The sequence below is a fragment of the Empidonax traillii genome, unplaced genomic scaffold (assembly GCF_003031625.1).
Source record: "Empidonax traillii isolate 1590-97213 ecotype Southwest subspecies unplaced genomic scaffold, ASM303162v1 scaffold314:size1482489, whole genome shotgun sequence".
NCBI classification, from domain to species: domain Eukaryota; kingdom Metazoa; phylum Chordata; class Aves; order Passeriformes; family Tyrannidae; genus Empidonax; species Empidonax traillii.
This window is the reverse complement of record NW_020955507.1, coordinates 483,597-511,388: the sequence shown is the minus strand read 5'-3', so window position 1 is coordinate 511,388 and position 27,792 is coordinate 483,597. Positions and strand designations below refer to the sequence as shown.

At 37.2% G+C, this 27,792-nt stretch overlaps 1 protein-coding gene across 4 annotated transcripts; it reads right to left on the bottom strand.

The window, feature by feature from the left end:
• Positions 1 to 775: 775 nt before the first annotated feature.
• Positions 776 to 27,792, bottom strand: VSTM2A (V-set and transmembrane domain containing 2A). 4 transcript variants are annotated; one of them, XM_027891265.1, is made up of 5 exons: positions 27,153 to 27,789; positions 24,693 to 24,859; positions 23,717 to 23,767; positions 19,899 to 20,235; positions 776 to 3,636 (listed from the first exon to the last, which is right to left on the bottom strand). In XM_027891265.1, the coding sequence occupies exons 1-5, from the start codon at positions 27,229 to 27,231 to the stop codon at positions 3,560 to 3,562; spliced, it is 711 nt and encodes a 236-aa protein (XP_027747066.1). In that variant the 5' UTR covers positions 27,232 to 27,789; the 3' UTR covers positions 776 to 3,559. The 4 variants fall into 4 exon arrangements, with proteins under 4 accessions (XP_027747066.1, XP_027747065.1, XP_027747068.1 ...); XM_027891264.1 differs by having other exon boundaries at positions 776 to 3,514; positions 27,153 to 27,783; XM_027891266.1 differs by lacking the exon at positions 776 to 3,636 and adding an exon at positions 3,643 to 3,774 and having other exon boundaries at positions 27,153 to 27,790.

The following is a 27,792-nucleotide window of genomic DNA, read 5'->3' as shown; positions in this document are numbered from 1 at the left end:
CATACTCACCCATGCTTATTCTTCCACTAAAAACAAAAACTCTTGGAATGATCAGAAGAAAGTCACATGTACAATGAGACCTTGGGGACACAAACTGAGAAGTATGAGTCATGTAAATGACCATCTCAATACTGGACTGTTTTTGTAGAAAGGTTAAGGACATTGGGTTGAGAGATTTTACCACTGCTAGATGTAAATTGACCTTTTAGATACCTAACTCAAGGAAGAGCTTTAAGGATATAATTGAGCTATTTATTTTATCTATTAATATTAAAGTCAGACTAGAACTGCATCAGTAGTTGCATTTCTATACCAAATATTATTCATAACTCAATTATTAGAAAAAAGGAGGACTACTGAAGCTTGATTTCCATTATGAGAATTTCTAGGAGCTTCAGGACGATTATCAATTTAAAAAATGGCTGTTAAGATGTTAAGACACAGCGTGGAGTTTAAAAATGCTATACGTTCTCCTGTTAGGATATGCTGCTGTTGCATCTACACAGATTGGCAGAAACTCTAAAACTGTACTCTAGATCTACAACCAGAAAGGCTGGATCAGCCTCATCTGAAGAATTTGAGTGTGTTATCCTGCAGAGGAAGAAAAGAGGACAATTATTGTATTCCCTTAGCATCTCATGCAAGTTTTAAAGGTTTTTCAAAAGTCCTACAGATTTCTTTTGGCCTTTTTTTGCTGACACCATTGAACAATAGCAGATCACAATATGGCACTTTCTTTGGTAATGTCTCCTGACTTGCATCACACTAGGCCAAGTGGTCTATAATTCTGCTTTTAATTTCATCTGGTTCTTTAATCTGAATTCCTAGTACATGATGATTTATATCCAAGCAGCTAACAACAAAAAGCAAAACACAATATCAGTTTAACATAGTAACAACTTTAACATCGTGAGGCTAAAGTGCTCTGTAAAATGCCATATGTCACTGTGGGAAGTTTATATGACTATGCATACATGGAATATTCATACAAGTTATATGGATACAGTAAACCAACAAAAAATATGTGACATTAAGCATTTGGTTCCATTTAAGACCAATGGAAACTGAAGTTTCCCAACTCCAGGCAGGAGGTTCTCATATTATCCAGTCATAGATATCCATTTTGTGGCGAAAATATAGATTTCTCTCTAGAGTTCTGAAAGTTTGGTTCCATACGTGTGTTCAGAAAGTGAGACTTCAAAAAGATCTGACTTTTGACTCTTTCCTTTACATCCTTTCTGACCCACAATATCGGTTTTGATTCAGAACATTTAAATGGGGACTGGTTTTAATCTTTTTATCAGTAGGCTGTTATTACTTTGAAGCAATACCTTTTCAATACACAACATTCCAAGTGGGTCATAAATTTTATGTTAATATAGAAGAAATTTTTCCCTTTTTCTCCGACAGTTATTCCTGATTTTTCTGTATTAGACCAAATGTCTTCTCTCTTTATGACTGTTTAGTCTAAAATCAAAGAAAGACTGACTATTCCCAATCAAACTTATAGTACAGAATGTATGGGAAATTAGATCAGCACAAATATGTTATCTTCTTCTAAACCATCGGTGTTCCAAAGCATTCATTCTATGCCCCTAATTTGTATTTGCTCTCTGAAAGTAATGGAGGAAGACTTCAGACTTACGAGAGTTTTGAGATAAAATGTTAGGCTTGTTGACCACAGACTGGTGAGATATTAAACATGGTTTTTTTACTTCCTTCTACATTACTTACAAAATGAGGAGAAATCACACATCTGACCACACTGCAGCTACTAAATGCTGCTGTAAATAGATCATAATAAGCATGTGGTATATGTGATTGTCTGCACTGATAAATGAAAGGGTGTGAATTTTTCAGCATCAGTGGAAAGACGGGAACAAGAAAAAAACCTTCCTGATTGCAGCTGCAAATGGTAGCAATTTTTCCTTCCTGAATTAATGAATGTAATTCATGTAACGCATATTACATCATTCAACAGCAAAATTCTCATGTTCATTTCACAGACAAAAAGTGTTTTAATTAAGAATATCAATGAGTAATGAAAATCCACTTCCTGAAAAAGCAAAGAAAGATGCTTCTTTGGCCATGTAGAAGGAACTGTGATGCAAATATAGTTTATCAGTGTAATAAATTCACTTTCCTATAACTCTTTACCAAAAGAACCTTCTTTAATATGTTCTGGTTTATTTGTCTGTTTTCTGTTTCTAACGTTCCTTTACATGCAGTACTTGACTGCAAACCTGCATTTTACAGTCTCTAGTGATCAAATCACTTCATCTTCTATAAACATCACAAGTCAAAAGAGCTTTCAGCATCTGAACTCCAACACAACAAACTAAAATAATTAATTGTCTAGAGACCATAACAAATTTTAATGTGCATTTACAGAGTAAACAGAGGGCTGAAGGGAGTCAAACCAGTCAAAGTGAAGATATGTATTACAAAATCCACACATTACTGAATTACAAAGTAAAAGTGATGTTTTGTCAAAAAAAAAGAAACAAAAATGTCTCTTGGTGGCACGACATATAGATAATATCAAAAACTGGCTTGCATGAGGACCAAAGTATGTCTACTCTGAAGTTATATCACACAGACTGTAAGCAATTTACAGAATTTAAGTTAGTTTTGCATATACAGGAGTTGCAAAATTAGAGAAAACACACTGAAATATAGAACGCACACACACACAAAAAAAGATGTGTATATATAAACCTCCACACAATCATCAGGGGTTGGCCTAAGTCTGGAATTGCCACCATTAAACAAGAAGCAAACAAAAAGACAGGAAAAAACCTTGCAGGGGAAGAATAATAATATATTACAAGAGAAAAAAAAAAAAAAAAGGAAAAACAAAGCACCTCAAAAGAAAAATACCCTCATTTGTTTTCCAGAAACAACATCCTCTACTCTGCTGAGCTGCTTTGTAGAATTAATTTTCTCCTCTCTATTTCTCATGCCAAAAAAAAAAAAAAAAAAGAAAAATAAAAAGGAAAAAAAAAGGCTTTTTGATAAAGTTTTTGTGTATTTTATTTGGGTCGATGTTAAATCACTAGGGTTTGTTTCATTATTTGGCCTCTTTTTGCTTCCAGGCTTTAACGGTTCTTTCAGTGTAGGAAACCAAATGTCATCCATGGTTAATTCTGTAATACTGATGACTCGCAGGCCAACCCCTGAGAAGTCAAGGATGAGGCTTCTCCTTGCCGAAAGAAAAGGAAACTAGGTCTTGCTGTTACAAAACGTTTGATTACATCACACCAGTTCTCTTCAAATAAAATATCAGTGATACGCCAAAGAAAATAAGATATATCAAGAAAACATGTGGTATCCTCTTCTTTTTTTATAATATTTATTTTATTTTATTTTATTTATTTAGTAATTTTGTTTGTACTTCCTGAAGAAGGTGCTCCTTGTGTAGAGATTTAGAGTACATTGGGTGCAGAGTGGTGGTTGGAGGTTAGGGTCAACTTTGCTGTCCGCTCCGTGGATTTTACAGGCGATTTGCTCTTTGCTTTAAGAAGAGAAAGTGATATTGGAAAAAGTCAGCACTTTTAGATTAAAGCAAAGCACCCTTCACAAAGCCACAAACAAGAAGCAGGACAGAAAGTCCATGGCTTGTAGCTATCCTCGCACCTGCGGAAGAAGTTATAAGATATTCGCTCATCTTGCAGATTTCCAATGCTCCTTATAAGGCTGTTTTAAAAATATACATTTATATATTTAATTAGCTTGCCAGGTTGGCTCTGGTGCCCATGAATGTCTTGGCATGCACTGCAAATAACAACACATACAAAGTATTTCAGTCCCAGGGAGGTTTTTTTTTTTGCTTTGTTTTTTTTTCTCATCTGTCTTTTTAAACAATGTTACCCAGTGAAAACATATATTAAGAGGAACAAACACAAACACCTTCCATCTCAGAGTGTTCTTTACAAAATCATTTCCAGCATCACATCACTGACTGCTAACAACAAAATTATGAAGTAGCTAAAGACCTTTTTTTTTTTTTTGTAAACTGGAGGAGACCCAGCAAATGGCTGTGCTAATATTTAAAAGGGGGAAACAGATTGCCAAAATGTTTGAATTTTTTTTTTTGAGAACCTATATTTTCCCAGAGGTTTTGAATTTTTTTAAATAAAGCTATGAAAACAATGGTACATATAATTATTTCTAAACACATGACTTTATATTTAAACATGCTAGCACGAAAAAACCACTTAGGGCTAGACTAATCAAACTGAAATGTTTGCACACCAAGAATGTAAATATTTAGATGTCTTATATACCAAGTCTCAGTGCTTGATAACTCCTTATATCATATAGAATCACATTCCAAATTAGAAATATATTACTTTAGGTGAAAACTATAAATTTAGTTTGGTGCTATAAACAGAAGTTTCAATTATAATAGGTTAATGCATGATCAATAGATTTTATATCTGAGTTGTATATTTGAAAAGTATTAATGTTATTGATAGTTACAGGTATCAGTTCTACAACAAAGTAATAATGGTGTTATAAGCAGTCCATGATTATGATGGATTTATAATAAATAATTATTTAAAAAAATCTATTGATCATGTATAAGCTATTTTATTATTAAACAGGATGATGGATTTCACTGCAACCCCAAAAAGCACATTTGTCTCCTCATCAAGAATATACACAATGAAAGCAAAAGGACAGGAAAGTCTTCAATTTTTAAAGTTTGCAGATTTTTATCAATAACACAGTTTCTTTCTATCTGCTAACTTTGCTTATAAGTGTAGTAAAAGGTATTTCTGTTCTTACCTTTAGTAAACTTTTCCCTTTCAAAAATAGAGATTAAACTAAATTCCAGATTTTAGATGAACACTGTTTACTTCAGTAAATACATTGTGTGAGATGTTGCATACATAGTGGTTGCCATAAAACACTTTTAGTCCTCTGTCACATACACAAAACCTTCTAAGGTGATATTTCTAACCGTGATATTTCAATTATCTGTGTGTGAACTGAATCTGTAAATGAATATTAGCTTTAAAATGAAAATATGCCTAAAGACATTACTGAGATTTTTCAAAGAAGTCCAAGGGAACTCTGAACTTAGTTCCTACTGAAAGAAGACAGGATTGGGAAGCCTACCTTTCTCTTGCCCATCTAATAATGCTACCTGCATTATTACTTGAGCAATATTCAAGTACACTGCATTACTTTTCTGGGCTTCTCAAAACACTTGCTCTGTATTAGGAACAAGCAAACATACAAGCAAATTGGCAGTAACTTCTTTCTAGGGGTTGTTCTCACATAGGTAGTATTTACAAAATTGAACTCCAGGGTTGAGGTCAGTTTTGGTTTCATTGCAGCATGGATTTGTTCTCTCTTTTATATAATGTGTAAAATTTGTAATTTGACAGATTTTTATAAAGGCTTTTCTTTCCCTAGTGAGGTTAGCAGAACTTACTTAGATCATTTCCTGATGTATTCAATTTTCATTTGTTTTATTCCATTGAAATGAGGGGTTTTTTGATTGAATTAGGGAAATACATGGCTTAAGACCACCCTAAAGAGGTCTTTGGAGATACATTTCCTTTGCACAAAATATGTATAATGCACCTCAGAAGAATCTCAAGGGTATTTTTTAAAAGAGCTTTTTTAACAATTAATGGTGTTGCAATTTGAGAATTTGAAAGCTGTAATATGTGGACAAGAAACAGTATTATATAAAATAAGTTTGACTTAAAATATTTCACAGGAAAAAGTATTTTCAGGAAAAAGGCTCTTTGATTTTTGATGGTTTTTTTCTCTTTTCAATATGATAATCTGTAAATCCCCAAATTAGGGGGTAATATATAATAAAACCCTGTGATAACCCTTTAATTTGTAATGTTCAGTTTCTGCATAAATCATGGCCTCCCTCCAATTGTGCTACATGCATGTTCTTCTCTAAATAGCAAGTCTGTTTTTCTTCATCTTGCAAGGGGTTTAGGTTAGAGTACATGCAGTGAATGCAAGCTAAGGCAATTCTGAACAATTCTGAGAAAAATTTAGGGAAAATATAACTAAAACAATTTCAGCTTCAATGTGAAGAAAGAGGTTATTAAGTTTTTTGGAAAAAACTGTCCTCTGCAAGGTTTTGGGAACCAGTTAGTATATCCTAAACTGGTTTAATAATTTCCAAGGTGTTGTCTAACCCAGTTTATAATAAAATTGTAACATATAGTGACATATACAACTACAAGGTGTGATCTCACCTTTTCAGTGATGCTTTATGGAATAAAATTGAAGTTTAAGTATACTCAGGTTTCTTTTTTTTCCCCAGAGATGTGAAAAAGAATTGTTTTTTTTTTTTCATGAACCCAAGTATTTCTTTAGCTTTTGGAAGAGTGAAAGTTGTCAATGAAGAATAAGGACATAGTGGAAGTAAAAGCAGCTTTTTTAGACTTTTTTTTCTTTTTCTGTTCTGTCATATTTGCTCATATTTTATTTTTTATTTTTTCCTCTTCAAAAAAGTGAACAAAAATATTCAGAAATTTCCATTTTGACTTCAAATCTGAAAGTCATGGGGCACTTAAATCAGAGACTCAGTACCACCATTTTAGACTTATGTCAGAGGTAAGGTACACATCAAAATCCAAATTAAAATATCTTGAAAATTAAAATATCTTGAAAATTCAGAGTATCCAGATACAGACTTTTCATGCAGATGTGGTTTAAGTGTACTGTTCTGACTAAGACTTGAATCATTGGAACTGCAAGTATAGTAATACAAATTAAACCTGTCTATCTGGTTGTGGATTTGATAAATTGATTATTCATTACCTCTCCATTTCAAGCATTATTTTCTAATAACATAAGGACAGCTAAAAGAAATTTTATTGCAGGTCAACAACACTGGGTAAAACTGGACTGCAATTATGTAACCCTCAAAACCAGTAACTCAGAAGCAGTAGCATAGTATAAAGTATGCCTATTTTATTTCTACATTATTAATTAAACTCTACTTGATGTGTACATCAAACATTTTCAGAGTTTCACCTATCAGCCACTGGGATCCAGTTAAATTCTTCCTGTGAAATTTAAATACCTATTATTTATCTTTTATTTCCTGCTACTAACACCCATCTGAAAGAGCAAATGTCCATGAAATACTTAGCTTTCCCCTGTAAACAAATGCCATACTGCCAAAGGCATGTGATTATGAGATAAGGTTTGTGCAACAGCATGAAAGAGTAGTTCATGCTATTATGGTGTTTGAAACTGTGTTTTATTGAAATTCATGGTTTTCTTAAATGTTATGAGTACAGAGAAAAAAAATTGTGATAAATGGTTGTGACCTTAATGTTCAAAATAATAAAAACATCTCTGTCAGAAATGCTGAACCGTACTTCACAGCTCACAGTGTAGGAACCACACAGGTAAACATCAATTTTGTTCTCTTAATGAAATCGGTTTTAGAGCGTCTAAGTATAAAATAAAGCCATCAGAAGTTATAAATTCTAGTAAACCCTAACTGATCAAAAAAGGTAGTTACTCATTCCATGCCTGAATTACTACAGTCCCTGGCTTTCACTAAGATATTGATCAGGTAAAATTTGTGTAAAGATACGTGGGATTTTAGGAGACAAGCAGAGAAAAGCAAATACTGGTTAAATAGTTTTGCCCGTTTATTTTCTCACAACTGGATGAAACACTTGAACTGTAAACTAAGCAGCTGCCTCGGGCATTACAATTTTCGCATCTCCTATTTGTAGGAGTAACTTGCACAGTTAACCACCCTGGGTCTCAAACAGTTTCCATCTGCGCTTTCTAAGATTTGGGATGTAATAGCCTCCTTCATTCTGAGCCTCAGTACCTGTCTGAGCCTCTTACAGTTGTGCATACAATGAATAGAGTATTCTCATATAAATAACAGAAGAAATCTGCAAATTCAACAGCGCTTCTTTACTATTTTATTAAACATATAAGTTTACTTGGGGTATCCTTGAGTTTCCTTTAATAGTAACCCACTGATCAGTGCTTGAGCAGTGTCCAGGTTTTGTGCTGACCAGTGCAAGAAGAATACAGCCAGTCACACAAAAGTCCATCCTAGATTCTCAGTATGTATTAGATTATATCAAAATATCCCAACATATATATGGGACTGTGCTGAGTATGAGTTAATTTTGCTGTATTACTGATTTCTGAAATCACAGAGGTGTAGAAACCTTGGAAGTTTTATTTTTCAGGAATTTGTGCTGATGTTTTCCATCTTTAAGTGCCTGGTCTGCTGTTTTATAACAATTAGTTTTGCTTTATAGTGTTGAATTTTGAATAATCTTCTTGTCAGCCCCAGTTGAAAACACATGAAATCATAATTTTGGTTATATTCATGTAAAGTAAGTACAAGTTCATGAGATACCTGCCTTAATTTTACTTTAATTTAACTGAACTATAAGATTTCTTTTAGGACATTTGCAGTATTATATATATAAAGATAAATAAAACCAAGTATGGTTGATTTTATTTGAAGTTTTATTTGAATATGTCTCACACAGGTTTTTAATAAATAGATTTTTTCTGGCCTATCAATTGCTATAATTCTTGTTCCTCTGAACTGCATAAATCATAGTTGTATATATCTCTCTTATACTGCTAAGATATATATAGTGCTCTTCCTCTTCAAAGGAGTGACTTCTCATGGGTGTTTTAAGGCTCAGTCATCTGTGTTTGATTTGGAGGAACTGAATGACAAAAGATGAGCAGTAAGTATCATATTCAATGCAGATCCTTTTGATTAGGATTTCCCTCCATCTTTATCCATTGACTGTAAAGTAATCAGCTTAAACTAGTGTGAATTGCTGTTGTGAGCAAATGAATTTGTCTTACACATCAGAGGGAAAAAGTTCTGAATGTCTTTTTTTGTTTGTTTGTTTCGAGGGTTTTGTTTGTTTTTGTTTTATTGTGTTTGATTTTGTTTGGTTTTGGTTTCTTGTGTTTTGTGTTTGGTTTTGTGTTTGGTTTTGTTGTGTTTTTATTTGTTTTGTGTTTGTTTGTTTCTTTTGGTTGGTTAGTTCGTTTATTGGTTTAGTTCTTTTGTGGGGTTTTTAGTGGGTTTTTTTGTATTTTGGAAGAAGTTGCTTCCAAATTGATTGAAGTTTAGAATAGGTTACGTCTAGAATTTCCCTGAAGTCTACTCAGATTTTGTATTCATTGTGTAGTGCAGTCCATCTGATGTCTGTTCCTTATCTCTCAGTGATGCCCAGAAGAGCAGATAAGGAAGAGGGATGGGATTCTGGATGAAGGGTTAATCCTTAGCTTTCTCTAGGTAAGGTGCCCAGATGAACAGATGTGTTCAATCTTGTCATGGAGCAAAAAAAGTGACAACTTTCCAGTCCCAAATAGAGGGAGAATGCTGACAGAAACTTGAGCCACAATAAATCCTGAAGCTCTTTCTGTGCTAAGGCAGGCCACAACCTTTAAATTCCTGCCGGTTATACCTGAAGTCAGATTCTAATGCAAACTTGAGATGGTAATACTTGGGAGAATAAAAAACCTGAAGGGACTTCAAATATAGGTAGCATCTAGGAAAATGATACTTGGCTTCAGACAGTGGTTCAGAACAAGCCATAGCAGTATGAAAGGAGAAAAAAAAGATAGAAGAATGGAACTTTGAATGACTTTTGCAATTCACAATGCCAAGATGGACAGAAGTAGAATTAAGTGTATATTGGTGTGAACAAATATGGGATTTTACATTCAGACCACTTTCTACATCAGTCCCTACAGAAACAACTAAATCTCAACATTCTTGTCCTTCTATTGAAACATACCTGAGAGTCATCATTCTCTTATTAATTCTTAAAAAAATGTTCTTGTTTGTACCTCTTTCTTTACCTCATGAGTAGAACCAGGCTTCCTAATTGGGCAATCATGCACTATGAATAAGATAAAAGAATCTCTAATGTCATTCTCAAAGATGAAAACGAGATCATCAAAATGATTCAACTCTGTCATCCTTTCACCTTGAACAGACAGGAATGAGGGAAGAGATTCCTAAATGTATAACTCAAATGGAAAGTTCATCAACATGTATAGATTTTCATACTGTTCTGATAAAAACAGCCAAAAATAACTGCTGAGTTTGAACATAGTTTTTCAGAAAGATGAACTGGATAGTGTATTTGACTTAATCCATTTCTAGTGTAATTTTTAGTCTCTGTTATGTCCTTTATCCTGTAATGCACAACTTCCATTCTTATCAGTGCATTTCCTTCTGTTTTCATACATAGTTTAGTTTAAATTTTGTTCATAAGTACTTCAGTACTAAATAATACTTTACATATGATTAGGAAATCCTGATGCAGTTGTACTGGCTTCATGAGTGTCATTCATTTCTGTAGTAGTTATCCTAAGTTTTGTTCAAATGCTTATGCTTCTTTGGAAACTTTTTCAGGCTGTTGTGGTCTGAAAGTGTGTCTAGGTATCTGGGCAGATTGTCCAACTGAAATTCAGCTTCTGAAATTTTTATTTCCTGAGCATTTTCATATGATATTCTCTTAAAAGAATTTAGAGTAGTAACATAGCAAGTAGTTAGATTCCTATTTGGTGAAATGAAGTGTAGTTGAATTGTCTGTGCAGGTGATATGTGGGCTAAGGTGTGTCAAAGTCAGAATGATTTTTGAAGCTAAGGGACACAGCTTTCAGATTTAGAAGTCTATATTTCCTTCTAGCAGCCAGAAACATTTTTGTGCATGTGCTCAACTTCTTTAAATTTCACTCGATGAGTCAAAGACATAGTGAGCTCTTGATGTCTCTGAACTGTTCAGGGTATGTAAAACTACGAGTACTTCCATCATTAATTTTTTACTATAATATGGAAGTTTTTTAACCTTGATACTCAAATTTCCCTGCCTGACTTTCTTAGGACAGTGAGATTCTGCCTACCTGGGACTCTCAGTCAGAAATGTCCAAGTATCAGCCATTTGTAGCACATATTCTAATTTTTTCCTTCCTTTAGTTGGTATTTTTAGCTTGCAAAGCTTTCAGATCTCTTTACCTGTATAAGTAATGCATTGACTTCAGCTGTATCAGTGAGAGAGTACTTTTTGGAGAAAAGGTCACTAAAAGAGGTGTTGGCAAATAGTTTGTGAAATACCAGAGTTAGCTATTTAAACAAAACTGAAAAGCAGTGCAGTATGCAGCGCCCATTGCAACAAGTTCAAAGCTGAGGGGGAGGGGTGCAAGCTCAAGCAAATGCAAGCCCCAAATTGGATGACTGGTATTGTTTCAGAACAACTGGCAGCATGCTTTTTGACTGCTCTTATCAGCACTAGGCACCTTTCTCTCTCATCCTGTCCCTGAAAACCATGGACAAAATATGTCTTAACATTTTTTTTATGTGTGACAGAAAAAATAATAACTGGTGCATTTGTATTCATCTGTATGAAATGGCTGATTCTAGAGGAAATGTCATTTTTTCTGACTGTTCTGTGGTAACCTATCTTCATCCTATACTTGCATGTAGTTATGCCCTATCCTGAAGGAAAGTCGAATTTAGGCTGTTAACAAAAACTATTTAATTGACTCTTTCAGCAACTGGTTTCTGCTGTTGTAACTAAATATGACTCTAACACAAATTGCTCAGCATTTTAGTGATGTATATATACATGTGTATATTTCATATATGCCACTTAGTAATTAAACTGTTAATGGAGCCATTTCTGAAAGAGACAACAAAAACAAGACTTTTATTTGAAGAAAACTAAAATTGGACTTGTCTTTTTGCTTCTTTGTTTTTTGCACCCTGTTAATTCTTTCATCTATTGGAAAGAAAATTTATGTGGGTGATACTTAATATTACTCTGTCAGCTTCAACAGCACGGTCACAAAAAAATAATATTAAGAGGGTTATTATAACACAGATGGAGGGAAAAATCTAATCTTTTGTAAATATTTCAATATGTGATATTCAATCCCTTTTCTCATTTTTCACACCTGACACTTAGGCTCCTATTTGACATACAATCAAACTGATCTCCTTTTATTTATATCATTTATATAAGAGCTATTTTAATGGAACTCAGCTAAACTCACACTGGCTGAGTCTGGTTTCTTCTGTCTGATTCCTAGATGGTAAGTGTTTTGAGGCAGGGACCATTCCTTTGATCCTTTGTTTGCCTGGTGGATAATGCAGTTGTTATAGAGATTAGAACAATGGCTCTGACTAACAGAAGGTACCTCTGTCTAAGAGCTGTGACTCACAAGCTCTTAATGGGTTTAGCTGGAGCAGTTTAGGATGACAATGCCTCCATCTCTCTGACTCCCCCTCTTATGGAAATTAAAACCCCAGTAGTAGGAGTGATACAAACAAACCCCATGCCATCTCTTCATTTATCTCAATTTAACAGCTCTGTGTTTTAGTTTATCAGCTGTCATTGAGGCTTATAAATTATGCATTTATGACAATACAGACGCTTGACACTGTGAACTGTGAAAGCTGAGGAGCAGACACTCGTTTCCTTCTGCCATCCAGATTTGGGGCAATAACTTCTGATTGGAGCAACACAAGTATTTGGGATGGCAACAGTTTAAATTTTAAGAGCTAAATCATTGTTCACAAATCCAAAACCTTCACCCTTGCTATTACTGTGTTACAAGTAAAATTATAAAAAAAAAAAGAGTATCATGCCTACAATCACAGTACACCAGTTTGAAAATGGTGTATTGTGAGAATGAAGCTGAAGTATTTGTGCCAAATACTATATTAATTCTCTCTTATTCACATTCTTGATTATTGAATTTTTCTGCTTTTATTTCAGATTTTTTCAGCTTTTCTCGTTACAGTTCTGAGATGCGGAATCAATCATAATATTATTCATCGATATTCAAAGTCTCTTTTATAATCCTTATAGCTCTGTCTCTGTGATTTGATGGCCAAAATTCGCAGTCAGTATCACAGGCAACAACAACAGCTGAGATAATAATAGCAGTAGAAACGGGACTGGTAGCAGAACTAGCATTCAGATTTCCTCTTTTTATTTCTGTTGGCTGATGAACACAGAGACTTAATGTTTGAAGCATTGCAAATGTGGCTGTGCACCTAACTTGCAGCAGCTTTGTTCCATGACAGTAGCATTTGACAGTAGACAAGGGAACAAACTTCAGTGAGGTGGATCTGACCCACGAACAGACAGGATAGCAAGTTGCTCTGCCAAATACTATGATTGCAACTTCCTTATGATAGGGTAAAATGTAAAGTTTGGAGCAGAGTCTTCTCAAGGCTGACAGAAACATCATTAGTTGCTCTTCAAATGTCATCCAGCTTTGTCATCAACAAAGAAGAATTAATTGATTATTATTGTAGCTGTAAAGACAGTAATGTGTCTGGAATATATTTGCAGCTTTTGAATTAATCAAATGTAAACTCCCTGTCCAGAGAAGAAGAAAATATTGAAAGTGTTGAGCTTTCTTTCTAGTCTGATTTAAGGTTGCAAAGAGAAGCACTAGAAAAAGCTTAATCAAAGTTGAAGAAAAAACACAAAAAAACCCTGAAGCAACAAAACCTACCACGAAGAATGACCTTTCCCCCTGAATCTGAATAAGATGAAAACAACAGTTTTCAGATGTTTACCTCTCCTTCATTCTATTCCCAGAAACTTTCACTGTACTAAACATCTTCAGGTGATACATGCTGGGCAAAGCTTAGATTTTTCTTATAATTGACTCTGTAAGTAGAAGATAATTCATCTTCATCTTCATTGAGCCAAATTTTTTGCTATTGTAGATGAATGATGTCTTTTAAACTTCAGCAGATTTGCATCCCTTCCAGACAGCAGACAATTGCACCCATTCATTTTCATTGTATGTGATGGAAAGGATTTTCATAATGAAGTAGGATGCCATAGATGGGAAACTTCCTGTTTCTCATCTGAAGTGAAAATATCCTCTGCTTTGCTGTATATCTGTCAAGTAACAAATGGGTTGTGTTCTGAAGCAAGGAAATCCCATCAGTTATTTCAAGAGCAGGCCCTGTCACATATGCTGCAATCTCTGATGACCCAATGCAAGCTGTCTATTGTGAAGCAATGAAAAGCAATTTGAGGGAACTGACAAACAAATCATACACAGCTTCTCCCCCTGCCCCATTTCCTCTCATCTTCCCTTATTTTCTTCTCTTTGTTTACTGCATGTGTGGGCAATCTTCCTAATGGTTATTTACCAAATAAAGTTATATCAGGCATGTAGAGAAGAATTACTGTGATTCTGCTACTTAGAGAACTCCTGTGGGGGTCTCCTATCAAATCTTTGTATATGAATGTTTGCTCTAAAGGTGAGGTTAGTCTGAAAGGTTCATTTTTACACAGCTAAAAGAAGGAAGAGTTGGGATTAAGTGCACATGCAGCAATGACGGACAGTGAAACACACTGGTAATGTTACTAAAAGAATAGGAAAGATCTCAGTATACATGTGCATTTACAAATTACGTTGTAGATGAAGAAAAGACAAAATTAGTTTCTTAGATTTTGTACATTTAGTTTCCTCTGTGTCTGTTCTCACTGTTTATTGATTGGAATCATAGGACACAAAAGTGCAGCATCCAAACACCATCACTTTAACAGAAATACAGTGGAGCTGTCATATATTTAATGATAAATTCCATTATTATCTCAAGAAATCTCAAAGACCTATTTTCTCTTGTGATTTGTTATTATTGCTTAATTATGGGCATAACTAAGGTTGAAAATAATATCTCAGATTTCACAAAGGCTACATATATAACTAAGTATACCCAAGTACTCAGTCTGGTATGGGCATATGAGATTGATCAGCTGTTCAAACTTGTAGAGCAAGAAAAATGAACACATATTGGTTGGTGAGTGATTTCTTTCCTTAGTTCCTGAACCTGTATTTTTATAAAAGGAATAACAATTGATAGTAGTGTAGTATTTGTGATTGGCAGTGGCAATGAGGGATGGTTACAAAAAGTAGATACCATTTTGCTTATGACAGGAGTCACAACTGCAGATAAACTGAGAAGAGTTTGTTTGTTACTGGGTTTAGATGAACTAAGCACTAGGAATGGGAATTAAAGTATTTGTACGCATTTTGTTTGATCAGTAAGTATGGAAAGATAAGAAATCAAGATGTGGGGTTTTTGAAAGAAAGGCATTAGTGAGTTTATTCTATATTGGAAGATCTGGCCCGAAAAAATTGCCAACTAAGTTATTTGGAGAAGATTAGCACTTCTCAAAAAGATACTTACAGTTCCAAGGTCAACAGCTAACTATTTATTAAGGCTACATCAATTAATATGGTTTGAATTTATTCCATTATTTCAGACAAGCTAAAAAGGGTGGAGTAGCTTCTTTTCAGGAAGAGGGAATCAAAGCGTAAATTTCAAGTAGAAGAAGAGATTACAGTGTATACAGGTTTGAAATGGGATAGTTATTGCATCATCTTCTTGCATGAATTTCTGAGAACAGCTGAATAACTACAAAACTGTCACTTGGCTTTTGCTTTAATCAAGTCTTAAGAAAACAGAGACTTGACTTTTTGCTGTGCCACAATCCCAGTAATTGTTGGTGCCTCTGAACCTTATGGATACTCACAGTTTCTAAAAGAGTAACTGTGAAAGCCAAAGACTTTCTACGTGAAGAAAACAGTAGTGTTGGCTGTCACCTTGGTGGAGGCTAGAGCAGACATTTTGTTCCTTTGCTTTAAGAGGAGATGAAATATAAATCAATAAGAAAAAAAACAACACAGAAGTTGGTTTATATCCCAGAAGATTCCAAATTGGACATACATTTTTTGCTTAAAAGAGATTTATAATAAAAGATTCCTAGATTCTGTAGATAATAATGGAGACAGAAAGGCATGTCATCAGTTTATGAGTATCAACAGACATACGAAACATGTTTTAATCCTCTTTTTCTGCATTCGTGCCTGAGGATCAGCTTCTCAGTGTGATTTATGATGCCAAGAATCCAGACCATTCTGTCTTAGGTAATGACAACCTTCTCCTTTGATTTCCTTTTCAAGTCACTCACAGCAATTCTGCTATCATCACAGGAAGTTTCGGCATGTAGTTAGGTTAATAGCTGAATTTGTTATGTAAGCAGTCAGAAAATGAGCCTTATTGTCACTTCTTCATTTGTAGTTGTTCCCTTTTGAGATCTCTGAGACTGATCTTCTTGAATCTGAAAAGCAACTAATGGCTTTGGGTGCTTTAACAGAGCATTGGCAGAACAGGAAGAGTTTGGCCGATATACACATTCCCAGCACAAAAATTCTTCAGCCCTTTTTGTTGCCATAAATGTCGAGTCACTTGAATGCAGGCAGCAAAGTTTGTCTAGATTTGTATCCATGAAACAGTGACATTTTGTGCAGCTTGGAGATTATTTAGCTTCCTTTCACCTAAATTAATTTTAGCTCTTGGACCCCATTTAATTGCAGCATTGTTTAGAGTTACAAGGATTTGTCATAACTCTGTGCTTTTGCCTTTGGATTGAGATAGGTTGTTATGAGTTATACAGGAAAAAAAAGTCTGTCACCACCTACATAGGACATTTTCTGGATATATGCAGATTAGCCTGTCAAATTACTCAGATTCCTGTTAAGCTGTGATATGTTACTTCATTTGCTGCGGTCCGTAATTATGAAATGAAAGGGTCAAGGTGTGTTAGCTTTGACTTTTGCTTTCCTTTTTTGACTTCGAGGTAGTTATTGAGAACTTTTTAGTATATTATATGAAGACTGTCTGTGTGAGTATCTGTTCTCATTAGCTATTTCATCCTATACTGAATCTGCATTACAATAACAATAATAACTATATTTTTTTTTTACATTGGCATAGTGTTTTTTAGAGCAGTGCAAAATACTGAATGGACCTCATGCCACTTTAATTTGTCAGCCCCAGCTATTTAGCTCCCTCAAATTATCACAGATATTCTTACTTTTGCATAAAGAAGAATAGCAGAAATATCTATTCAGTTGGAAAATGCTGATGTTTTAAAATGGTGGTGACTGTAAACTGCTTTTCTACAGCTACATATTAAACATCTATTGTTAAGAAATAAATGAAATTCTGCAGTGTGCTTCAGGATAGAATAAGTCAAGTAGAGTGCTATCTACCTTTCAAAAAATAAATTTTGGGGACAAAAATATAGTCAGAGTAAATTTTTCATATATTAGTAGCTGAGCTCTTCAGAAATGGCTGAATACAGAATTCCCAATAATTTCAGAGTGTCATGTATCCCACTGCTATAAATGTATTTTACAATAATCTGTGAGCATGACAGTAAAATCTTTTGCTTGCCAATAACTATGCACCAGCTCCCTGGTGCTGGAGAATATTTGATACAATTGCCTATTTTTACTAATACTTTTCTCTCCAAGTGTTATTACTCAACATTAATAAACACATCATAATCAACCTGTATATCCTTCAAAACATGTAGTTAATAATGATACATTTGTACTCAAACATGTTTGTGTGTTCTAGGCTGGATGGATACGTTGCTTACATACAATGTAATCACACAGCAGTCTTATGCATGTATATATATAGTTAGCATGATGATGAAGAAGGGAAGAGTTTCTCATTTGATTAAATAAGGAGATTGTGTTAATTGTGCATCATGAAAAGAAGACTAATAATGTCTATGACAACTCCTTTTTGCCTTTCTGAGGTCTCACAACTGACATCTCCCTTTCCTCAGCTGAAATTGCTCCTCAAAGTTACATAGAGCTAGACCCTCTCACTGCCTTGTGTTCCCATGGGTATTTCTGTTAGTGAAGAATGACTGTAAAATGGAGTGAAAATCCAAATCTCACCATAGCTGGAAAAGTGAGGCCAAGATTTTCTCAAGTAAAAGAAAGTAATTCTTGGTTCTCATGAGTTAAACTGATGTTCATAAAAAATATCACCAACAATTAGTGTAGCAAGTGACTAATTAATTGAAATTAAGCTTAACAGTGATTTTTGGTACAATCTATTTCTTTAGGAGATAAACCACACCTCTGATGAATGCAGAGTTTGCCTGTGCTTTTTCATAAAAAAATAATTTATAAAGTAAATTATATTTTTATTGGTTTAATTTTTAAATTATTTATGATTGTGATTGTCTGCACTTGATCTGCAGTAATCTTTGCTCAAGTGAAAAAGAAGAGATTAGTTTTCTATATTGTTTTTTCCTTTTTACAGGGACCTTTCCATGTACTAATCTATTAGCTCTCAAATTGCCAATGTCCTGCAATCAGTCAAGATATCACTTGGACTAAAGATGTAAACAATACTATAGATTCAATTATATATCCAAAATGATTTAGTGGATTAGCTGTTTCTTTGCACACTTTGGCTGCAATTCAGTGTAGCCTGTTGTTATTTCATAAACCTCCAATTTATTTCATAAACCTCCAATAAACCTCCTGTTTATTTCACAAACCTCCAATTCTTTTAATTAATTTCACATAGAACTGAATAGAAATCAGAGTTTTCAGTTTATGGAGAAGTCTGCTGCTTTGAAATGTATGAGTCCAATGGAAAACAAGCAGTATATAAATTTGTCTGAAAGCAAAGCAATGGTAGAATGATTATTTAATATAAACTGAAATATTTGTTTTCTTTTAACAGCTAAACTGTTTTTTGGAAGAGTTAAATAATGAAAGTGGCTCAATTTCAGGGAAAGAGAACTGAATATAACTTTTAAACAAGTTTAAAAACTGTACAGAGATAAAACAGTGGTAGCACATACACCAGCTCTTCTAGGAGCAATAACAATTTTCATATGAATAATTATATTGTTCCAATTTGTAATGAAATGTATTTTCCTTATAAAAAAGTTTTTCTAATAGTATGCCTGTAAGATGAAAGTGATTTCACAGCAGATGTGCTATGAAATTTATTGCATTCACAGTTTTTGATTTAATAACACACTAGCAGAAAAATGATGTATCAGAGCTAATTAGGTTACGTTCCATTATATATTTTAAGGTAGATTGTGATTTCCTGCCTTACATTGGGCCCTCAGCGTAAATAGAACCAACCCACAAACCCTTCAACTTACACAGTTTGTTTTCCAGAGGATATCTGATCATTTTCAATGTCTCAATTTTTTATCCTGTCCATCTCTATATTGCCATCATATAGTGCTGCAACTCCTGTATATTCATAAACCTTTGCATAACTGTATCAATGTAGAAAATGCAGACTGATATTGATTATAGGTTATTTATACAGTGCTGAACAAAATCCCCCAAATAAAACGTGTAGTGTGTTAATTTCTACATGACAGACAATGGGAGCATTGCCATTTTAACCTTGATTCAGAGCCAAAGGTCAAGCACTTGAAGACAACAAAAACACATCTTCTGACAAACCCATAGTCTTCCTAAATCCTACACAACAGAGAAACTATTTGCTGTGTCTAAGGTTTGCTTAGATTTAGAAGTCAAGTTCCTTATGAAAATAGGATTGATACTAAAAGTAAATTAATTTCACCAAATGTTGGAGATATAAAAAATAGGTGACTGGTGCAAAATAACTTAGGAAGAAACACATCTGGATGACTGTTTTATTTAATTTATCATGCACAGCCATCTTAAAATGAAATGAGTCATTCACTGACATGACCCTCTCTCTCCACACACACTACAGGGAAAGCTAATCTTTGATTTGAGAGTTAGCCCTAGGTGGGTAAAACCAGTAGAGAAAAAATCCACATACAGAAGTTTAAGGTTTTTTTGCTTCTTCTGCTCAGAAATTCATTCTTCAGATTTTAGGAAGTAAGGATATATCGAGAAGAATGGAGCCAGAAAGAAGGAGGAACAACTGAGCACCACACTCTTCCTAGTCACAATTTCCTGGTTACCTTGTTGATTTAGCCTCCTTTTGCATGCCGGTTAGCAATCAAATGAAAGCTCAAAATGCTTTACCATACCTGATTGTGGACTCTGTTTGGGGATTTTGGCTGCTGCTTCGGGGCTGGAGGTGGCACGCACACGCTGATTGGCAGAATTGTGGATGCTACTTGGGACAGCTGCTGAGATGTTTTTACGAGGTTTCATGTCTTGCAACCACATCGGGGATGCCTCAAAGGCTTGCATTCGCCGAGAGTGGCTGTTAGCATTGACTTTGAGAAATGCCTGGGCCTTGTATTCCTGAAGGTCTCCATAGTTGGCATCGGTTACCCTGCACTCGTACAAGCCTTCATCCTTTTTCCTCACTTTTGAAATCTGCAGCTTGTGGGAGATGTCATTCCCTTGTACTTTCACTGTCTGCAAATTTGCCAGGAAAAGAAAACAAAGAAACAAATATGTTGTCAGGAATTTTTCTTTCTCTCCAAACTCTACTGACTCTACTGACACAGTGCCAAATTAATCAATGGTGTGATTGTGCTTTCTGCAGGGAGGTTACATCAAGGATAAGTATGGCTAATTGTGTCTATGAGGATGCCTGACATTTTCTTTACAAATCTGCTTAGATGGTTTGCTCTGAAATATAATTAGCCTCAGACAAACAACCCAAACTACCATGCTCATTTCAATTAATTGCTTAAAATCATGAACATCCTTAATGAGCTTTCTTATGTAAACCTAGTATCTGTGCACTTCATCGGTTAAACCTTTCCAGTTAGCTGGCTTGATTGAATAATTCAGCTTTTGAACTAGTGGATTAACAATTTTGCTGGAAATGTTTGACAAGATTTAAACTATGTTAATAACTATTTATTAGATTAGTTTTTACTCTTCAATACAATGAAACTGTATATTTGACATTCAGTTTGTCTCCTCGAAGTGTATGCAAAGCCTTGGTATTTTTTGTCTGTTAATGATAAGACATCTTGTGTCAGGTAGACCCTTTTGTCTTGTTTATATAACTATGTACTTATTAGGAGTTATATATCAATACATATTCAAAATCGATTATTGGCAGCTAAAAAAAGACTCCTGTTTTACTCTTAATTGGTTTTAACATTTGAAGGCAACATAACATATCTTTGTTTCAGATAATTAAAACACGTGAGTAAATTATACATTCAGAAATATGTGATAGGTATTAAGATGCATTGGGACAAGTTAACACAGGTTCCTTCCTTTATATTCATCACTTTAGAGAATTTATATTTCATTATTTTTCTCTTAATCTCTATCTGAATTGTTTCCCCACCAGAAGCCAGATAAAACATGTTCAGTGGGATCTAAAACCAGCTTTGAAGAACTTCTGAACCTGATTTCCTTTCACTATTACATAAACATGGATGTAAAGATTGGTTTGTGTCATCAGGAACAGGTAATAAGGAAACATCAGGATGACGAATACATGGTAGTTCACAAAAGTGAAGAACTGTTAGACTGAAGCTAGGCACATGTTATTGGTGATTGTAGAACACATTGTTTCTGATAGCTTGGCAAACTACAGTCGCCAGTGTTGGCAAAGCACCTATTCTGCCTGCTTGATAAATTGAGGAGCAATACTTGTGGTTATTGCTTTAAGGTGCTGGATGGACTTTACAGCCTGTTGTGTTGTACCCAGCTCTGAATTTATACTTGGCAAACTGAGTTGAAAGTATGGATTGCACACTTACAAGCATAATGTATGTGATATTAATTATGTGATCACATTAATAATGTGATACTCAGCACAGAAAGAGCTGGACAGTTATTTAAACCATATTCAATAATAATATGTCTCTACTGAACAGTTCATGTTCAGCAAAAGGGTTAAAGAATCATAGAATCATAGAATCATAGAATAGATTGGGTTGGAAAAGACCTCCAAGATCATCAAGTCCAACCCCTGATCCAACTCCAATTACTATATCATGGCACTAAGGGCCACATCCAATCTCTGCTTAAAAACCTCCAGGGATGGTGAGTCCACCACCTCTCTGGGTAGAAGTTTCATATGAATAGAAAGAGGAAGCATAGGTCATATTTTGCCTTCATTTGCTTCCATACAATAGCCACAACATTAACAGTGTTGCATAGCACTGGTGAAAAATAGTTTTTTGGCTTTTGCATTTGAAATTTAGAAATTGTTGCTGGCAGCACGTATGCATGTTTTCAGTTTGTCCCTGATTATCATTTAAAACTGATAAAGAGGTGTATTTCAGCAAACATTCAGTGTATTTTAGCATTTCTTTAAAGAGTTACTAAATGCACTTAAAAGCTTTTTCTTCTCTTCATGATGATAATTTACAGTAATACTAATGGAGACGTAGTATGTCTTCAGAAAAAAAATTAAAAAACAGATACATTTGTAAAAAGTGGATTTAGACATTTATGAAACACTGAGTTTCTTTTTATTACAAATGTAAAATAAAGGTTTTATGCAAGCTTATAGAAACACCATAAATACCTCATCATGAATTATTATCATACATTATGAAAGAGATTTGTTACTTCAGAGATTTTAAAGGAGACAGTATTGATAAGAAATGAATTGTCTGCTAGCCCCGTGTTTAGTGGAAGAGTATCCAAAGACCACATGTGGACCTCATTTGTAAGATAGTCTACAAACATAACTGAAGATACGGTCTATGACACAGATTGTTTATAGTGTATGGTGAGAAGTATCATAAGAAATGTAAATATGGCTAGAATAAGCATTGTTTTGAACATAGTGTATCTCAGTTCTCATTTACAAATGTCCTTCAGCTATACCTTGCTGTACTTTGACCTGATCTAATTAATTGTTTAGTTATTTGTAGCCAACAAAAGCAGCAGAGTAAAAGATTTAACAGAAATTATTCACCTCTATTTACTGCTGTTTTAAGTTTTGCTGGTACTTACAGCCTTGGCTGCAGTTAAAAGGCACTTCCAAAGGGATTTTGCTGGAGAGAGGGAAAACCCCTCTGGGTTCATAGAGAATACTCATGCTGCAGCGTCTGCTAAATATCTGTGTCTTTCCACTGCAGTGAGCACCACACCATGACCCCACCACTATACACTTCTTGGGATGCTGAGGGAGGAGGGTCTGAGCTATTCTGATGTCAGAAACAGCTCTCTGGCTATGCCTGTCTCAGGACCTGGGTCTGATGAGGAAGAGATCCTTTCCCTGGACAACGGCTGGAGCAACGCTGGTCATAATTCTGTTGAGACAATATTCTGGTTTAATCTCCAAACAGCAGATTGGTAACTCTGGTGTCAAAATCTTACTTTCTTAAAACAGAGTCTCAGGGGCCAAGAGTGGAAAATACTCCCAAGAGGGAGACCAAAGTCTTTCTGAGTTTTCTTTCTGCCAAAGGGCATGGCCCTGGGAAAGCACTCATTTAAGCAGCTTCACACCCCACTAAAGGGAAGTGGAGCTTCACAGACAAATTTAAGCCTTAGAACCAGCTTTGGAGTGCTAAGGCAGACTTAGCAGTTGCCCAGGGTAAATGAAAACAAGAGGTACAAGGAAGGATGGGTGCAGTGCTTCACAGAGTCCGTCAGTGGTCTACTGCCTGTGCCATGCTGGCCAATGCCTCCATGCCCAGGGGTGTGGGGGGCCGCATGGGGCAGGGATGTCCTGGCACCTTGTCTGTGCCGGCAAGGAAGAATCACATCGCATCACAGAATCAATTATTTAGGTTGGAAAGATCATCGAGTCCAACCGTTGAGCTGCGGACTGCCAGCTTCCTGTAGCCTGCGGTGCGGATGGGGAGGAGACGCGGGGCAGGAACAGACTCGGCCCTCCGAGGGATGGGCTCTGACTGGGGAAGGGACCCCCGGCCGGCGGTGCGGGGGGCTGCCCGCACCCTGCGGCGACACTTACGCTGATCTTCGTGCCGTCGCTGTCCAGGTCCCGCTCGGGCAGGAGCTCCACCTGCAGGGAAAGGAGCGCCGCCGTGGGTCGCCGGCCCCCGCCCCGCTCCGCACCCCGCTCAGCGCCCCGATCCCAACCCACCCGCGGAGACCATGGAGCGGCGCGCCGCGCCTGCCACCTGCGGGCCGCGCCGGGGACAGCCTGGGACAGCGGGGACGGCCGGGACAGCCGGGATGTATGGGAGAGGGGAGCTGCCCCGCGGACCGCCCTCCCGCCCCCCTGGCGTCGGCGTCTTTTCGGGGCAGCTGAACGCCGAGACCCGTGCGGAGCGGGCAGAGAAGGCGGGGAAGAGCGTCCCCAGATGACAGTGTTAAGTGGACATGGCCCCTCCTGTCCCGCTCGGAAGGATGAAACTGTGTAGTTGTGTTTTTACTTCTTCTGGGGCGTTTGTTCCCTCCTGCTTTCCCCATCCCCGCCAAGCGTGTGCCCTCCTGTGGCAGCTGCATACGGCTGCCAACTCGACTGTGCTAGCTGTAAATTAGAGGGCATGTGTAGGATCTTGCCACTCGGGAAATAAAAAATTCCCACAAGGAGCAGTCTTTGAACAGCTGCTTTCCAAAGGGAAAATCTAAGAGAGGAACCAAAAAAAACCCCAAACAAACAGACAAACAAACAAACAAAAAACGGAGGGGGAAAGAATAAAAAAATTAGACTTTGAAAAATCTGCCTGGTTTTGTGAGCATCCCTGGCTGCATTCCGGGAGTGACAGGCACCAAAGGCACCATCCCTAGAGGTGGACATTTTTGTCTGCAGGTTCCTGCACTGTTATTTCATGGTCAAAACTAAGTCCCTGGAGAGATACAGAACCTCTCTCTGGTCCTTCCCTCTGCTCTCCCTATCTTTCCTTCCCTTACCCCCTTTCCTCTCCACCTCTTCTGTGGCATTCTCCAGGTGGTTTGAGGAATCTGTGGCAGAGGATTAGTACCTGAGTGCCTGTCACCTCAGCTCCAGCCTCTTGGTCCTCAGCTGCCCGCAGAAACCACCACTGGATTTCGAGGTACACCGAAGTGGAGCCACTTTGGAAAGCACAAGACATTTCTACGTTCTGCCCTTCTGTGGCTGTGACATTTCGGGGAAACTCCGTGAATTTTGCTGCAAAACAAATGCATAATATGTTGGGATCTCTTTCCACCTACTGATTGTTTATTTTGTGTTGCCTTTTTTTTATTGTTTTTCTCCCCCCTTTTTAAATTTCTCTGTTTATTTTCCTCTTTCTCCATTTTTTTTTTTTTTCCAGTTTCCCACACATTATCTTCCCTGGTTTGTCTCACACCTAGATATGGTTTTACTCCCTTTTGCACAAATCCATCCTCTTTACACTCTCAGTTCTGCTAAGGGAAAATGCTATAGACCCCCCTGCTTGCACCCATAGGCTAGTGAAGTTTCACATAATTAGGTCCGAATACCCTTGGGCAGAATGCAGTATTTCACCAGATTCACTGGGAGATTTTGTGCAAGACCAATTTAGGAGAGAAAAAAAAAATTCAGACTGATTTATTGTATTTTGGAGGGCTGATCTGGAGACCTGTAAATTGTTAAATCTCCTGCAGCCAGCTGAAGCAGCTATTGGCAGAGGCACCTCTGAACACTCTTCTGAGGTGCATATTATAATCAGTCATCAAATGTCCATTTAAAATGCTTTGTCTGAATTAGTTAATGTTTCTGAGAACCTCTACTTGCAAGAGTAAACAAACCAAAAATCAATTCATCTTCTCTTTCTCAGTCTTAGCAGACACTTTCTATAACTAACCTTCACATTTGCATCTCAGCCTTTTAACAAACAGAATCTGCCCATTTCTGCTAGGTTTAAAAGCTAATCCTGATAGATGTAGTCCGGGGCATCAATAATTGTTTAAGCCTCAGTTTTTACTTCCTTCTCATCCTTTTCTATAACTCACTTTAAAATTGTGCAACATAATGAGTCATGATAGTCAAGTGAGGGGGACTACAGACAAACAATGTAATAAATAAATGCTGTGTTTCAAGAAGAGGAAATTCGGAAAGACACTGCAATGTCGCTTTCTGTTGTTCATTGCTAACAGATTGACTAGAGCATATTATGATGTGAAGGAGATGTAATGCGAAGGAAATATTGCTCGTTGTCTCCTCCCCTCTTCCTCTCTATCCAGTCTTCCTAGCCAACCTGGAATTGGTGGGATAATTTGGTAACCAGTGTTACTTCTCCTTCCCCTTTTATTTGTGCCTGGCAACACATACTTTCAAAGCTACTACCTTCATATTTCACGGTGTCCCCTTTTCCGACCCCCCTCCCCACCAGTGAGCAATTGCTGGTCACCGAGTTAAGCTGCCAAATGGACTGTGCATTATGCGAGTCCGGGGCTAGGAAGTTTGTTTTGGGTTTGGTTTTATTTTCTTCATGTTTGTTTTTCCGTTCTGTCCCCCTCCTGGTCAGTGCGCGTGAGCGGTGCGGGGACACACGGAGGGGGAGACAGACGGCATCCTCCCCCAGTTGCACCACCAAGCGCAAAGCCAGCGGGGAGCTGCCGGCAGGGAACGGCGGGCAGGGAGCAGGGGACGGCTGGCGGGGGGCGGTAGGAGGGGGCACGGGGAGGAGGCACCGGGCGAGTCAGCGGGCAGCGGGCGAAGGGGGCGGCCCGGAGCGATCTGTCCATGGTGCTGACAGCGTCGCCGCAGCCTCGGGGTCCCGAACAACCGGCTCCTGCAGCGCCGGGGCTGCTTGAAATGCAAGGCGCGCCTTTCGGCGGAGAGGGAGGGAGGAAGGCGGCGGGGGTGGGGGGAGGTATTCAAAGAAGTCGATTTTGTCTTTTTCTCCCATTTTTGATGGTGGTGTTGTGGGGGGAATGGTAGAAATACACAGTCACAGAATCGAAATGAAGGTCTGACTGAGGGTTGCAGGAAAGAGAGGAAAGGGAACACAGCATGAAAGGAGACCGCAACATCTTAAGGGAAGCAGTAGATTTAGCCATCCAGGACTTGGTCTAAATGCAATAATTATGCATGCACGGGGAGGTGTTTCTTGTACGCATACATGCCTATATACAAACAGGCAGAACGCAAAGACATGCATGTCCATTCCCCAAAACCCCTTTAACAGGCAAGGTGCCTGCAGTCAAGTAAGGAAGCCTGTTATATTTCTACTTTAGGGAAACTTCTCACTTCTTTTCCTTTTTACAGACAATTTTTTGAACTAAATGTAAACCTAATTCTTCTTGTCCTCATCTCTTATCCATTTTGATTGTTTTCCTTCTTTCATCTTTCTTCCTTTCTTTTCTCTTCCCCCTCCCCTTCACCCCCCCCCCCCCCCCCCCCCCCCCCCCCCCCCCCGCCTTCTTCCAGATTCTGGTTCTCAGTCTGTTTTAGCATAGAAAACCACACACGCATATTTGACAATAAGGGATCTTACCTTGGGTAGAAAGTCCTTGTTGAATATACATAACTGAAAAGAAAATGAATCCAACATAAGCTAGAAAGATCCCCATCATTCCAAGATGAAGAAGTCACATCAGGGTAAAAAAAAGCCAAAGATGCCCTCAAAAAAGAAAGAACTGATGTATGAGTGTATGTACGTATCTCTAAATATATGAACAGAAAGAAATTTGTAATGTTACAAAAAGGCTCTGTATTGTAGCCCCGGCTGCGACACTGGCAGCATTCTGCTACTCGGTGGAGTCTTTTTCCTTGAGAAGAGCGAGTATTGCAATACAGTGTGGTTCAGATGAGCTGTCTCAGGCGCTGTGTTGCTTGAAGTCCAGACTCAGACTAAAAAAACACAAACCGTTGAAAAGTGGGTATCAGCTGCCTTCTGCGCCTTTTTTTCAGCTACCTGGCAGCTTCGTCCAACGTCAGCTCTTGCTGCTCAGGATGTCGTGATGACTGCCCTCCCTACACACTGATCCAGCTTGGGAAGAGAGGAGTAGGGGAAAGAAAGGAGGGGGGAGGGGGGGGGGAAAGAGAAGTCTACCGTGCTTGCATTGCTTCAACTTTTTCCTCTAATGGCTGCGATAATGTCTTTAACCCTTCCCTCTCCCTCTTCATTCTCTGCA

Bases quoted from the DNA above. Each gene is read 5' to 3' on its own strand.
- VSTM2A (XM_027891264.1), bottom strand. From the start codon at position 27,231: ATGATGGGGATCTTTCTAGCTTATGTTGGATTCATTTTCTTTTCAGTT. The intron at 23,768-24,692 runs GTACTAATCCTC...CTTTCCCTGCAG, and splicing joins CTGAGGTGACAGGCACTCAG to GTGGAGCTCCTGCCCGAGCG. The intron at 20,236-23,716 runs GTAAGTGTCGCC...GCAAATTTGCAG, and splicing joins GCGACGGCACGAAGATCAGC to ACAGTGAAAGTACAAGGGAA.